The sequence below is a fragment of the Belonocnema kinseyi genome, chromosome 5 (genome assembly GCF_010883055.1).
Source record: "Belonocnema kinseyi isolate 2016_QV_RU_SX_M_011 chromosome 5, B_treatae_v1, whole genome shotgun sequence".
In the NCBI taxonomy this organism is placed as follows: Eukaryota; Metazoa; Arthropoda; class Insecta; order Hymenoptera; family Cynipidae; genus Belonocnema; species Belonocnema kinseyi.
Genome location: NC_046661.1, coordinates 85,641,394 through 85,657,029, shown reverse-complemented (window position 1 = coordinate 85,657,029; position 15,636 = coordinate 85,641,394). Strand labels below are relative to the sequence as shown.

The 15,636-nt window shown below is 24.0% G+C and overlaps 1 protein-coding gene across 1 annotated transcript in view; it reads left to right on the top strand.

Annotated features, from left to right (window-relative positions):
• Nucleotides 1–13,229, top strand: part of LOC117172331 (glycerol-3-phosphate phosphatase-like) — a 28,679-nt gene extending 15,450 nt beyond the window's left edge. The window contains exons 5-6 of the mRNA XM_033360132.1: nt 5,389–5,530; nt 12,816–13,229. Coding sequence (XP_033216023.1) covers nt 5,389–5,530; nt 12,816–12,999 — 326 coding nt within the window. The 3' untranslated portion in view covers nt 13,000–13,229. The remainder of the gene's footprint in view (nt 1–5,388; nt 5,531–12,815) is intronic.
• Nucleotides 13,230–15,636: the final 2,407 nt, after the last annotated feature.

Below are 15,636 nucleotides of genomic sequence, written 5' to 3'. Positions count from 1 at the left end.
ACCACCAAGTAAGTGTGTGGAGGGTGTGTAAAGGAATAAAGAAGGTGTAAGAAAAATGTAAACCCTTAGGGGACACATTAGAAGCTTCCACTGAACTGAACTGAACTGATTAAAATTTCAAGCAAAGGAATTAATTTTCTGGAAAAAGATTACTTTTATACCAAAAAATAATAATTTTTAACAAAATATATGCATTTTGAAAAAAAAAACATTTTAATTTTGAATAATAGTAGAATTAATAAAACTTTAAGATTTATTGATGAAAAATGTTATCACATTTTTAGTTAAAATAAATCATTTTCAACCAAAAAAAAAAGGAAATTTTAAACTAAACTGATAAGTCTTTAATCAACAAAAATTACTTCTCAACAGAAAATGTAATATTTATTATTTTCATCAACAAATTTTTTATTTTCATTATGAAACGGCTAAGTTAAACTAAAAAATACGAATTTTAATCAAAAGTCGTGATTTTCCAACGAAAAAAGATTTCTCAATCAACATAGAAAAAAAAATCATAAATATTAATTTAAAAAAAGTAGAATATACAACTAAAAAAATGCAATTAATACTAAAATAATTGAATTTTCTATTTAAAAAAGAGAGTTTTCAACCAAATAAGTTAATTTCCAACTGAAAGAAATCAATTTTCAAGCCAAAATGGAATAGACCAATTTTAGTAAAAAAATTCATTTTTAACAAACAAAAAAAAAAGATTTTTCGAGTACATTTTAAAAATGTTCAACCCAAAGAATAATTTTCAACAAAATGCAAATAATGTAAGTTTGTAACTTTAATTTTTTTAATTGTATTGATTTTTATTTTTATTCCAAAGAAATGAATTTTCAACGAAAAAATTAATTTTAGTTAAAACATTAATTAAACATTTTATTAACAAATTAGTTCAAGTTTGAAAACAAAAAAAAGAAGATTTTTCAAATAAAATGATGAATCAACAAAAAAACATTAATTTTTAATAACGTAGTTTCACTTTCAACTAATTAGTTGAATTTCTCACGTTATTTCCTGAACATATTTGTCACAAATATAACTTAAATTATTTTATTTTTATATAAAAATGTTATTTTTAATATTCAAAAGTAAGAAAAATTAAAAATCTATAAAATAAATAAAAAAAGAAGATTTTTCTATATTTTTATTGAATTATTTTTTATTTAAATAACAATTTTAAAACCCGGAATTTCTCACAACACGTTCAATTTTCTAGTTGTATCCATAATTATTATTATTAAATTGTTAAAAAATTTTTCTATTGATGATTCGTCAATTTGTTTGAAAACTTTTTTTTCAAAATTTAACTATTTTGTTGTAAAGTAATTTTTTAACTAAAAATTGAAATATTTCATGTTTGTGTAAAAATTTATCTGGTTCAGTTGAAAATTCAACTATTAGGTTGAATATTCCCTTAAAAATTCAACATAAAAAAAACGAATTTTCAACAAATCTATGAATTTTTAAATAAAATAGATGAATTTTTAATTGAAAAGATTAGTTTTGTAAAAAAAAAATAATTTTAACAAAATACGTACTTTTGAAACGAATTTTGAATTTTTAAAGGAATTTTCAACCGAAAATTTAAATTTTCAATCAAAGAAATGAATTTTTAACCAAAAAGGTAACTAAAAAAGATAAACATTTAACAGAATACATAAATTTTTAATCAAATTTCCATAAAAATTCCAAATTTGACTGATAATTTTTGTATTATATTAAATGTTTATCATTTTTAGTACGAGAATAATATTTTTGGATAAAAATTAATTTATTTGGTTGCAAATTTAAATTTTATGTTAAACATTACTTGAAAAATGCAAAATTTGTTTAAAAAGAATTTATTTTGTTAAAATTAATTTTTTTGGTACTAATTTTTTTCGTATTAATTTTTTTTGATTGAAAATTCATCTTTTCATAGGAAAGTGAGTTTTTTTTATTGAAAATTAATTTTTCCAACTGAAAATTCAACTATTCAATTTTTTGTTGAAAATTGATCTTGTTGCTAGAAATTTAATCTTTTTCGTTGAAATTTTATCTGTCTAGTTGAAAATTCAACTATTTTATTTGAAAATTCATTGATTTTGTTGAAAATTCGTTTTTTGTTGTTGTTGTTAAAAATACATTTTTTTATTAAAGAATTAACTATTCTTTTTTTGGTTGCTAATTAAACTATTAGGCTGAAAATTCCTTTAAATAACTAAAATTTGTTTGAAAATTCATTCATTTTGTGTTAAAACATAATCTTTTCGTTAGAAAGTTAAACTTTTCGTAAAAAAATGCATTTCTTTGATTGCAAAGTTTTTTACTGAAAACTAATTTTTTTAATTGATCTCTTAAATTGAAAATTCAACTATTGGGTTAAAAATTATTATTTTTTTTGCTTGAAAATTTAAAAATTAGTTTTTTCGTTGTTGTTAAAAATGAATTTTTTAACTGAAAATTGAACTATTCTATTTTTGTGTAAAAAATTTGTCTTTTCAGTTGTAAATTCCCTTCTCGTATTTTGTGGGTTGAAAATTCAAGTTGTTTGGTAGAAAATGCATATTCTTGCGGATTTAAATTCAACTTTCTTGTGAAAACATGTTCTTTTTTTAGTAAAAAAAAATAGTTTTTATTGCGAATTCATTTTTTTTATTACAAATATATCATTTTGGTTAAGAATTGAACTATTTAGTTGAAAAGCGACAACAATGCTTTCAAGATTTTCGTGACACATCTGTTTTTTAGAAAAGGAAAAACAATTTCTAACAAAAAATCAAAATTTAGAATAAATATTTAATTTTTAGGTTTATTTCTTTATTTATTTTTTTAGTAATAAAAATATAATTTTCTCAAAATTCGTAAGAAAATTCGAAAAGATTTTTTTGAAGATTTGAGGTGTATTGAATAATTTTCTTTTTAACGGCATTTTGCAGAGTTTTAAGATAAACTCGAGTCAGTTTGAAAGGTATTTAGGTCTTTTATATGTTTGAAAGCAACAAAGAAATATTTAATGATTTTTCGGAAATCTTTTAGAGTTTAAAAATATTCCAAATTCCTTCAAAAGTTGTTAAATTTCTAAATATTGTTTAAACTGACGTTAATTATTCCTAAAATTTTGAAAATTCTTTCAAAATTAAAGATATTTTCGTTAAATCTTCCAGATTTGTTTGATATTTTTAGAAATTTTGTTGCACCTTTTTATTTTTTCTATAAAAATTAATTTCAACAAATAAAATTCTATTAAAAAGTTTTCTACAAAAATTAAAAAAGGGTTTTTATTTTCTTGGAGCCTTTTAAACTTCTTAAAATGATTCAGAAGTATATTTTTTTAATTCTTTAAAAATGATCATCTCAGAAAATGTATTAAATTTTGGAGAAGTTGTTTCATACCTTATATTTTATATTTCAAAAACTAAATCTACAAAGAATACCTTATATTAAAAAAATAGGAAATCTTAAAATCTTTTCAACTGGCTCGAATTATTCCTAATTTTTTTAAACCTCTTTCAGAATTAAAAAAATTTCCTTAAAATCTTTCAGATTTTCTTCGAAATTTTTAGAAATCTTCTGAAATTTTCTTTAACAAATTATATTTTCAAAAGAAAAAAAATTAATTTTCTTGTAACCTTTTAAACTTAAATATTTCTGTATATTGTTTTATTTCTTAAATTTAATTGAAATTTTTCTAAATATTTTAATCTTGTGAAAATGTGAAATTTAGCTTTAAAATCTGTTAAATTTTTTCGTTAAAGTCTGAGGAAATTATTTATATTTTATTTATCTATATTTTATTTTTAATTTATTGACATATTTTCATGTTTTAAATTATTTTTTAATCTTTTCAAATCTTCTAAATGTCTCTTCTGTTAAAACCATTCTGAAAAAAAATAATCTTCAAGATTCCGAGTGTTCAACAATTTTAGGTTATGTAAGCGTTTTATACCAAAAACGGGTAGTTTTAATATAAAATAATTAGATTTCGAAGATGAAAAATTTTGCAAGAATTTCAATTTTTCGGTTTTTAGCGTTTTTTCCCGCAAATCGACAGTTTTAAACAAAAATAATTATATATTATAGGTTCATAATTTTTAACAATTTTAGGTTAAATTTGAGTTTTCCGTTAAAGTTGGCATTTTTAATAAAAAAATTACATTTCAAAGTAGATAGCTTTTCAAAAGATTTAGTTTGTGTTCACGTTTTACATCGGAGATTTTTTGGTAAGGAATCATTAGGTTTACGATAAATAAAACTTTTGGAACAATTTAAGGTTATGTAAACAGCTGTAATCGGAAATCGTTTCTTTTAAAGCGAAAAAAATATCTTTAAAATATTATTTATAAATTGGAACTATTTTTTATATTATGTTAGTGTTTTCAATAAAAAATCATTGAATTTCTAAGATGAATAAAAATTCTTAAAAAATGTAAGGTCACGCTCTCGTTTTTTACCGGAAAATTTTTTTAATTTCCAAGAATATTAACAATTTTGAGTTTAAAAAATGATTCACAATCTTAAAGAATTTGTTGATATGTAGGTGTATTTCATTTAAAATTTCTATATTGTTTATATAAAATTATTAGATTTCAAAAAATATTTAAAATGTTTAAACAGTAATAGGGTATGTTAGCATTTTTCAATGGAAATATCTTATTTTGGTAATTAAATTAAATTTTTTAATAATTAAACTTATCCGGATTGGAAAAAATTTGCCAATTTTTAAAATGATTTAGAAAATCGAAAAAAAGATCTATTATTGATTTTTGTAAATCTTGACGGAAGATTCTAAGTGTACTTTAGAAAAAAAACTCGGGTTAAAATTGTTAATTTAACAGTTGTTATTTAGAGTTTTAGTTTATGCTTTCTCTTTAGGGAAAGGTTACAATATTTTTATTTAATCCTGATGATCAAGGCCTCATTTTATTGTTTGAAGGATTCTCTATAATTCTATTTAGGTGGTATTAATATCAACTTCAACTATAATTGTTTATAACAATAATAACGGTATGGTTTTTAAATTAATGTTTTTAAAATCAAATTTACCCAAATAGAAATCTAGAGAATCCTTCGAAGAATAAAATGGAGCCTTTATCGTTCGGATTAAATAAGAATCGTAACTTTTTCCTAAATAGATAGAAAAAACTAAACCTATTAATAACTACTGTTAAGTAAACAATTTTAACTTGAATTATTTTTTTCTGAAGTATGGTTAGAAGCCTTCGTCAAGATTTACATAAATTAATAATAGATCTATTTTTGACGATTTTATAAATCATTTCCAAGAAAGGCAACTTCGAGATTGATTTACTTTCATTTTTGTATAAACTGATTTGAGTAAAAAAAATTAAATCATTTCTGAGTTGAATTTTTTTAATACGAATAAATATTTCTTAGGAACTGGATGCTTTGTTTTAATCGTCGAAGCTGCAACTGGAAGGAAAGCAACAATGCTTGGAAAACCGGAAGCTTACATGAGCGATTATCTAATAAAAACCTTCAACTTAGACCCAAAACGAACTCTCATGATTGGCGACAAGTAAGCAACAATATATTTGTTTTCAATATAATAAAGAAATGGTTAGGTGCATGGATGGGTGGATGAATGGGTGGGTGGAATTTTGGATCGATGGATGTTTGGATATTTGAATGGATGGGCGAATGTATGTTTGGATGGATGTATGGATTTATGTATGTATGGATGTATGGATGGATGTTTAGATGCTTGGATGTTTAGATGTTTAGATATATGGATATATGGTTTTTTCTATGGATGAATGTATGGGTGGGTGGGTGGATGCTTGGATGGATGGATGGGTGGATTTTTAATTCTTCGATGGATGTTTAGATATTTGGATGGATAGGCGAATTATGTTTGGATATTTAAATGTTTAGATGGATGTATGGATTTATGTATGTAGGGCGGATGGACGTTTGGATAGATTTGGGTTTGGATATTTGGACGGATGGATGTTTGGATATTTGCATGTGTGGGTGTTTGGTTGGCTGGATAAATGGATGGATATTTAGATTTTTAAAGGGATGGTTGTTTCGATGGATAGATCTTCAGATGTTTGGATGGATGAGTGGATGTATTTTTGGATATTTAAATCTTTGAATGGATGTACGGGTGGATATATGGATGAATATATGGATGCATGTGTGGGTGGATGTATGGGTGGATATTTGGATAAAAGGATGGATGTTTGGATAGTTGTATGGCTGGATGTTTGGTTTGATGGATACATGGATGAATATTTGGATTTTTATAAGGATGGTTGTTTGGATGGATAGAGGTTCGGATATTTGGATGGATGGGTGGATGTATGTTTGAACATTCAAATGTTCGTATGGGTGTATGGATAGATATATGGGTGGACGTATTGTTGGATGAATGCTTGGATAGATGCTTGGGTATATGGATGTTTGGATAGATGGCTGGGTGTTTGGATATTTTGATGACATTTGGTTATTTGGATGGATCGATAGATGAACGGGTGAATTTTTGGATGGATGTTTGGATGGTTGTACGGGTGGATGAATTGATTAATATTTGGATTTTTACACGGATATATATGGATGGATGTATTGTTGGTTACATGTATGGATATATATTGGTGGTTGTTTGGATGTCTGGATGAATTGATATTTGGATGGGTGGGTGAATGTATGTTTAGACGCATGTATGCATGTTTTGACGTATATATGGGTGGATGTATAGATGTATGTTTAGATATTTGAATGGATGGATGTTTGGATATTTATATGGATAGGCGGATGTATTTTTGGATGTTTGGATGGATGTATTGGTGGATGGATGTTTGGATATTTGGATGGGTGTATTAGTAGGTGGATGTTTGGATATTTGGATGGATGGATGTTAAGATATTTGGGTGGCTGGATTGATAAATGGATGGATATTAGGATTTTTTATGGATATTTTGTCTGGATGGATAGAGGTTCGGATATTTGAATGGACGAGTAGACGTATTGATGGATGTTTGGAAATATGGATATTTGGATGGGTGGATGTATGGACGGATGTTCGGATATTTGGATGAATGGATGTTTGGTTATTTGGATTGATCGATGGATGGACGGGTGAATTTTTGGATGGCTGTTTGCATGGCTATATGGATGGATAAATGGATTGATATATGCATGTGTGTTTGGATATTCAAATGTTTGAATGAATTTATGGATGTATTTTTGGATATATGAATGGATGCATAGATAGATGTTTTGATATTTGAATGGATGGATGTTTGGTTATTTGGATGAATAGGTGGATGTATGTTTAGTTGTTTGGATGGATACAATAAATTGGTGGGTATTTACATTTATTATAGATGTTTGGATGTATGGATGATTGCACATTTGGATGGGTGGGTGGATGTATGTTTAGATGGATGTATTGATGGGTTTTTGGATATTTGGATGGATAGGTGGGTGTATGTTCAGATGGATGTATGGATGGATGTTTGGATATTTGAATATTTGGATGGGTGGTTTTTTGGATATTAAGATGGGTTGATTGATTGATGGGATAATGTTTGGATGGCTTTTTGTATAGATAAATTGATGGATATTGGAATTTTTATGGATGATTGTTTGGATGTATGGATGGGTGTTTGGATATTTTATCCAAACGATGTTAAGATATATGAATGGATAGGTGGGTGTATGTTTGGATGTTTAGATGGATGTATGGCTGGGCGGATGTTTGGATATTTGGATGAATGGATGTTTGGATATTTGGATGGGTGGATGTTTGGATATTTATATGGGTTGATTTATGGATGGGTTAATGTTTGGATGGCTGTTTAGATGGATAGGTGGATTGTTGAATGGATGGATGTTTGGATTTTTGGATGGATGAATAAATAGATGGATATATGTTTGGTTGGATATTTGTACATTTGGATGGATGTTCGGATATTTATATGGGTGTTTGGATACTTGGATTGATTGATCAGGATGGCCACCATTCGGAAGTAGCGAGAGAACTGGGAGAAAGCCGGGAGAGTAATATTACACATTGAGGTTTCCCCTATTTCATAATTCGCGCGTTTTGTATTTCTAAAAAGTTTCCAACTAGAAATTATATAATTTTCGAAGATTTTCGAATAATCAAACTTGAAAGGTTCACAATATTTCTCGCAGTATTTAAAATTCTGCAATTTGGAATGGTTGAAAATAGCAATGAATTTTGATTTGAAAGAATCACATCTCTTAGTAAAAATAACTATTAAGTCGTTTTAAATGTCACTTGATACTACATAATATGATACTTATTATGTAATAATATATTTATCGTCTTTAACATTTCTATACTTTTAATTTAAAATTGTAGTTTTTAATGTGCAATTCTCAAATATTTTAATCTTTGAGGCCTTGAAACTAATGTTTTTTCTTACATTAATTTTTAGATTAATCTTTGGAGGTTTAGAATGCTTAATTTCACAATATTTTAGTTAGAAAATTCAAATATTCAAGATTTTAGGAACTTTTCTCTATTAAATATTTAAAAATTTCATATTAAAAGCCTTGATAATCAGTTTTTAATTTAATAATTTTGTATGTAAATATATTTGTAAATATATTGTTGTATATTTATATTTGTATTATTTGTAAATGTATTTTCGTACTCTTTATCGAAATTTTTAATTTTCTACTTAAGATTTAAAAATGGTCTGATTTTTAGTTCAAGATTTAAACAAATAAATAATTTCAAATTGAGAAATATTTTATTCGAAAATTTCTAGAATGAAAAATAATTCTAATGGAAGATCGAGATTTTGCAATTAAAAATGAGTTTTTAAAATTTTGCAAAGTATTATTAGCAATTAAAAATTATTAATATTTAAGAGATTTAAATTTATTTCAAATAATTGAAATTTTAAAGGGTATGTGTATAAAAAAGTCGTCATGTCACCATTTTTGTTGACTAACATTTTTTTCAATTATAAATGAAGTTCGCTTTCCTTTAAGTTTCTACTTTCGGGCGTATCAAATTTTTCATTTTTAACGTTTTCCATTTAAAATTACTATTTATTTTGATAATTTTTTAGAATTATTCAATTAATTTTTTTATTGTAGCAAAATTGGTCCTATCAGCCCTATGGTCAACTTAAAATTTTATTAGGCAATAACAATTTAAAATTTTAGAAACTTTGACTTTAAAATATTCAATTTAGTTTTCAATATTAAATTGTGAAATGTTAATCAATTTAAATTTAAAATTATTCAAATTCAAAAGTTTTCAATCTTTAAGTATTTAATTTTGAACGCTTTTGATAATATGGGATACAATTTCAATTCCTGTGAATTTTAAACGACCCAATTTCCAAAGTTTGAATCTTAAATTATTTAATTCTTAACGCTTTGACATTGTCTTATTTTCAAAATTTTAATCTATAATCATGCCGAAATTTCGGTGCAAGTAGCCCAAGGCTTGGATTAAAACAAAATATAGATTTTGGCTTATTTCAAACAAAAAATGTCGAAGCTTTTTAAGAATTTTGACAGGCTTTAGAAGAATAAAAAACATTTCCTAGGAAAACTGAAAATGATTTTTATTTTAATAAACTAATTTGAAGAGAACATTTAAAAAGATTTATAAAGATTTACAAAATTGGCAAAAATGAGTGTGGAAGATTTTAAGAAATTTTGTTAATTTGGCAGAATTAAAAAAATAATAATTTGCTAAAATATATAACAACGTGTGAATGTTTCAAAAATTTTTAATAAAATTTCAAATCATTTTAAGGATTTTTAAACTATTTAAAATAAAAATAATTTAGCTTTTAATTTGAACAGGGAATTTTCAATTTTTCTAAATTTATAGTTAGAAATGGAATTTCTCAAGAAGAATAATAATTCTGATTTGGAACCAGAAATGTTCAAACTTTAACAAATTCCTTTTTGATTTACTGAAAATTTTCGAAAAGGAAAAAAATTCTGCATTGGAACAGGAGCTTTTTCGAAAGAATTATAATTCTGAGTTGAAGCAGGGAATTTTTAAATTTCAACTAATTCTGAGTTGAAACTGGTATTTATCCAGAAGAATTATAATTTGTCTTGGAACAGAGAATTTTAAAATTTAAATAAATTCTGAGCTGGAATCGAAGATTTTTTATAAATAACACTTTTAGTTGATTAGCTGTGAATATAAATTAATTAAGGATTTTTTAAATTAAATTGTACTTTAGAATTTAAAATAAATTGATTGTACAAAATAATTTTGAATCAGTTCAAAATTTTGGAATTTCCATATTTTTATTTAAAACTTAAACTCTTTCAATTGGAAAGTCTTATTAGTTAAACAAATGTGAACTTGCTATTGAAACTTTATAAACTATTTTTAATTTTAAAATAACTTCAAAATAATATATTTATGATGAAGGCTTTTATTAAATTTCAAGTATAATTTCAGTCTAAAATGTTCCATTTTTAAACAATGCAATTTGAAAATTTTCAATTCAAACAAAGGACAGTCATTAAATATTTACAAATATCAGACTATTTATTTAAAAACCAGTAATTATAAATTAAATATTCAAAATTAAACAAAACAAAGAACTAAATTTTGAACGTTACAATTTTAATTGTTCGGCTTAAAGAAATTTATTTTGTAAGTCAAATTAATTATTTTTTATATATAAATAATAATTGAACACCCATTGTTGTTTGAAGCTTTTTAAGAATTTTTACAGACTTCAGAAGAATAAAAAACATTTCATAGAAAAATGGAAAATGATTTTATATTTTAATAAACTAATTTTAAGAGAATATTTAAAAAGATTTATAAATATTTACAAAATTTTCAAAAATGAATGTGAAGATTTTAAGAAAATTTCTTATATTTAGCACAATTAAAAAAAAATTTCGAAAAATGTAAAACAACATGTAGATGTTTCGAAATTTGAAATAAAATTTCTAAGCATTTTAGGGATTTTTAAACTATTCAAAATAAAAATAATTGAACTTTTAATTTGGACAGGGAATTTTCAATTTGTTGCAAATTTATTGTTGAAACTAGAATTTATCCAGAATATTAATAATTCTAATTTGGAACCGGGAATTTTCAAATTTTATCAGATTCCGAAATTTTTGAAAAAGAACAAAATTCTGAATTGGAACCGAAACTTTTTCCAAAGAATTCTAGTTCTGAGTTGAAGCAGGGAATTTTCATATTTTTAGCAATTTTGAGTTAAAATTGGTATTTATCCAAAAGAATTATAATTTGTCTTGGAAAAGGGAATTAAAAAATTTAAATAAATTTCGAGCTGGAACAGGAAATTTTCGAAAATTATACAAACTCCAGATTTGAACAAGGAATTTTGAATTTTTAACCAATTCCAACAAAATTTAAATAATGTATTCGAAGAGGGAATTTTAGTAAAAAATTATAATTCTTAGTGGAAATGGAGAATTTTCAAAAAGAATTACAATTCTTGATTTGAACAGGGATTTTTTCAAAAGAATTTTATTTCTGAGTTGAAATGAATTTACTTGAAGAATTAAAATTTTGGATTTGAACTGGAAATGTTCAATATTTAACCAATAATACAATAGTCCGCTTTTTAAATAAAAAAAATTAATTTTGCACACAATATTTTATTTTCAACCAATAAAGATGATTTTTTAACAAAAAAGAATTATTTTTGAACCAAACATTTGGGCTTAAACACAAAAAGGTGAACAAAAAATAGAAAAGTTGAATTTTAGGCAAAAAGATGAGTTTTTAATTAAAATGTCAAGTTTTAAACCAAATAGACGAATTTTCTAACATAATAATTTAATTTTCAAGTGAAAATACAAGAATTTTCAACAAAATAGTTGAATTTTTTCAATGCAAATGTAAAATTTTCAAGCAATAATAGAATAGTCCTCTTTTTAAATAAAAAACAAATTATTTTTGACACAATATTTTATTTTCAATCAATAAAAATTATTTTTTAATAAAAAAAAAATAATTTTTAACCAACCATTTGGGTTTAAAACTAATAAGTTGAAGTTTTAGACAAAAGACATGAATTTTTAACAAATAAGATAAGTTTTTAACCAAAACGAGTTTTCAACCAAATAGTACAATTTTCTAACAAAATAATTTTATTTTCAACTAAAAATATGAATCATAAATCAAAATTGAATTTTTCAAACAAAATTGTTATTTTGTGTTCAAACGAGGTATTTTCGAAAGAATTTAAATTATAAATTGGAAAAGGGAATTTTGAGCTGGAATTGGAATTTAAAATTGCTTAAAATGGTATAATTTTGAATTTTTTAAATTCCTTGACTGATTCTTCAACTTAGAACATTGAAAATAATAACGTGGATTTATATTTTTTTTAACTAAATCTGTATCTTTGAACTGTACAAATTTATAAAAGCATTTAATTCAAAATTGTTCAGTTAAAAAATGTTAGTAGCTTGCATTTAATACGTTTAAATTATTTAGTATTTGAATGCAAAATTGTTGAATGAAACACCATTTAAACTTCAATTTCCAAAGTGTAAAATTCAAGAGTTTTTTTAGTGCTTTTATTTGCAGTTTAGTTTTTATTACTTCGAATGGAACAATTTTCAGATTTAGTTTTCGATTTTTTAAATTTCAGTAAACGTGAAAAACCCGGGAAATGACCGGGAATTTTTTTCTTTGATTAAAAAGGCCATCCTGATCGATTTTTGGATTGACCAATGGATATGTGAATGAATGGATAAATAAATATTTAAATAATAAATTAAGTAATTAATAATCAATAATTAAATTAAGAAGAGACCAAAAATCAAATTGACTGCATTTTCTATTTTCATTTTAGCTGTACAACTGACATTCTTTTGGGAAAACGATGCGGATTACAAACCTTACTCGTTTTATCAGGAGTCACTAATCAGGAAAAACTGAATGAAATTTTTTTACCTGATGCCGAAAAAAAAGGGTTAATCGTTCCTGATTATTATACGGAAACATTATCAGATTTGTATGAATTACTTTCCGAATGATTGTGATTATAATTATGATTATGATTGTAATAATTAATGATTATAATTTTTAATTTGATAATTTTCTTCGCAGGCAGTTGATGTTTGCTCGTATCAAAGAATAATATATATTTTGTGATTGTGATCTCATGTGCGAAGTATTATGTAAATTTCGATAATAGATTGGAAAATTTATTTATTAATTATTATAGGCTATTTTTCAAGTTATTTACTTTTTTCAACGTTCGTAAATGTGTAAATGTTAATAAATGTGCGAATCTATTTCCGATTTTCTTACGATTTCAAACCTGAAAGTTCTGTTTTTTTTCGAATTCATTTTATACTGCAATTTAAAAGAAAAAGGCGAATTATCTACAAATTTCGTTAAATTTTCGACCCGAAAATATGAATTTTCAACAAAAAAAATTCATTTTTCACCAAACATAAAAATTTTTACTAAAGAAGACGAATTTTTAAAAAAATACATGAATTTTCAAACAAATAGTTAAAGCATTTGATTTTCAACTAAAAATACGAATCAACCAAGAAAATTAATTTCATACCAAAAAAACGATATTTCAAGAAAATACAAGAGTTTTTGACTATAAATGAAAAATTTTGATCCAATAACAGAATAGGAAAATTTCTAAATAGAAAAAATTAATTCTGAACAGAATACTTTTATTTTCAAGCAATGAAGATGATTTTTTTAACAACAAAATTATTTTTAAACCAAACATTTAGACCAATAACCAAAAAGACGAATACAAAATTAAAAACTTAAATTTTCGGCATAAAGGACGTATTTTTAACAAAAAAGATGAGTTTTTAACCAAAATGTTAAGTTTTTAACCAAATAGTAGAATTTTCAACTGAAAATACATGAATTTTCAACTATATAGTTGAATTTTTTAAAACTAAAAATGTAAAATTTTCAAGTAATAATAGAATAGTCCTCTTTTTAAATAAAAAAAAATTAATTTTGGACACAATATTTTATTTTCAACCAATAAAAATGATATTTTAACAAAAAAAATTATTTTTGAACCAAACATTTCGACTTAAAACCAAAAAGTTGAACCTTTTAGGCAAACGAGACAAATTTTTAACAAAAAATATTAGTTTTTAGGTTGAGTTTTCCACCAAATAGTAGATTTTTCTAACAAATCAATGTAATTTTCAACTAAAAATATGAATTATCAACTAAGAAAATGAACTTTTTTTAAAAAAGGCGAAATCTTAAGAAAATACAAGAATTTTCAACCAAATAGTTGAATTTTTAAAACTAAAAATGTAACATTTTCAACCAATAATACAATAGTCCAATTTTTAAATTAAAAAAAATAATGTTAGATACAATATTTTATTTTTAACCAATAAAGATGATTTTTTAACTTAAATAATTAATTTTGAACCAAACATTTGAACTTAAAACCAAAAAGTTGAACTTTGAGTCAAAAGTGACGAATTTTTAACAAAAAAGATTAGTTTTGACCAAACAGTTGAGTTTTCAATTTATAAAGATTAATATTTAAACCAAAAAGACGAATCTTCAACCCGGAAAATTTTATTTCCAACCAAAGAGTGGAATTTTCAACCCCAAAAAAAACGAATTTTCAAAATAGGAGTTGAATTTTCAATGAAAAAAGATGTTAAAAAAATTGTCCAATTTTTAATAAGATAATTCAATTTCTGACCGAAAAATAAAATTTTGATAATTAATATAATTGCATTGAATTTTAAACTAAAAACGATTAGTTTTCCACATAAAATGGAATAGTTACATTATTAGTTAAAAACATTAATTTGCTACCAAAAAAATGAATAAAAAAATACACGAAATTGAACAAGTGAGAGTTATAAATTTTTTAAAAAAATTGAATATTCAAGTATTCAGCAAAAAATTAATTTCCAATTTAAAAAAGTCAACTTTTTAAAACTGAAAATGTAGCTATTAAAGTTTTCGTTCAAAATTGATTTTTTTGGTAAATATGTCATGTATTTGGTTGAAAATAATAAAAGTAAAAAAGCTTAAATTTTAAGCAAATTTAAATTATTAAAAAATTGACCATTTTCAACAAAATACATACATTTTTAACCAAAAGATGAGTTTTAAACTTAAAAATTATTAAATTTTTAATTAAAAATGTTATATATTTTTCGGGAAAAAATGCCAAGAAAGTACTTACATAATTGACCAAAGTGATATTAAACTAAAATGAATTTTTAATTAAAAAGATTAATTTTTAACTAAAATCATACTGGAAACTATCAGTTCTTGACAAAAATGGAACCGTTAAGTTTGTCAAGGTATTATGCTTATTATTCAAATATTATATCTGGTTTTATTTTGAATTTCAAAAAGTATTCGGATTTTGGATATTTAAATCGCCCGCCTTTGAAGATACAACGTTAGTCAATTACATATCTTTAAAACAACAATTTCTTCAAAGTTCGAACACTTTTTCAATCTTTGAAATTCTGTTTCAACCTTTAGTAGATATTTATTCACTCTATAAATTTAATTAATCCCGATTTAATCTCGAAATTTCATAAATTAAACTGATTAATTCTAGCTTTGAAACTGTCGTTAAATCTTTAACTGCGCGTGCGCCTCGCTATGGCAACCAACATAACCTAAAATCGGAGCATTATCAG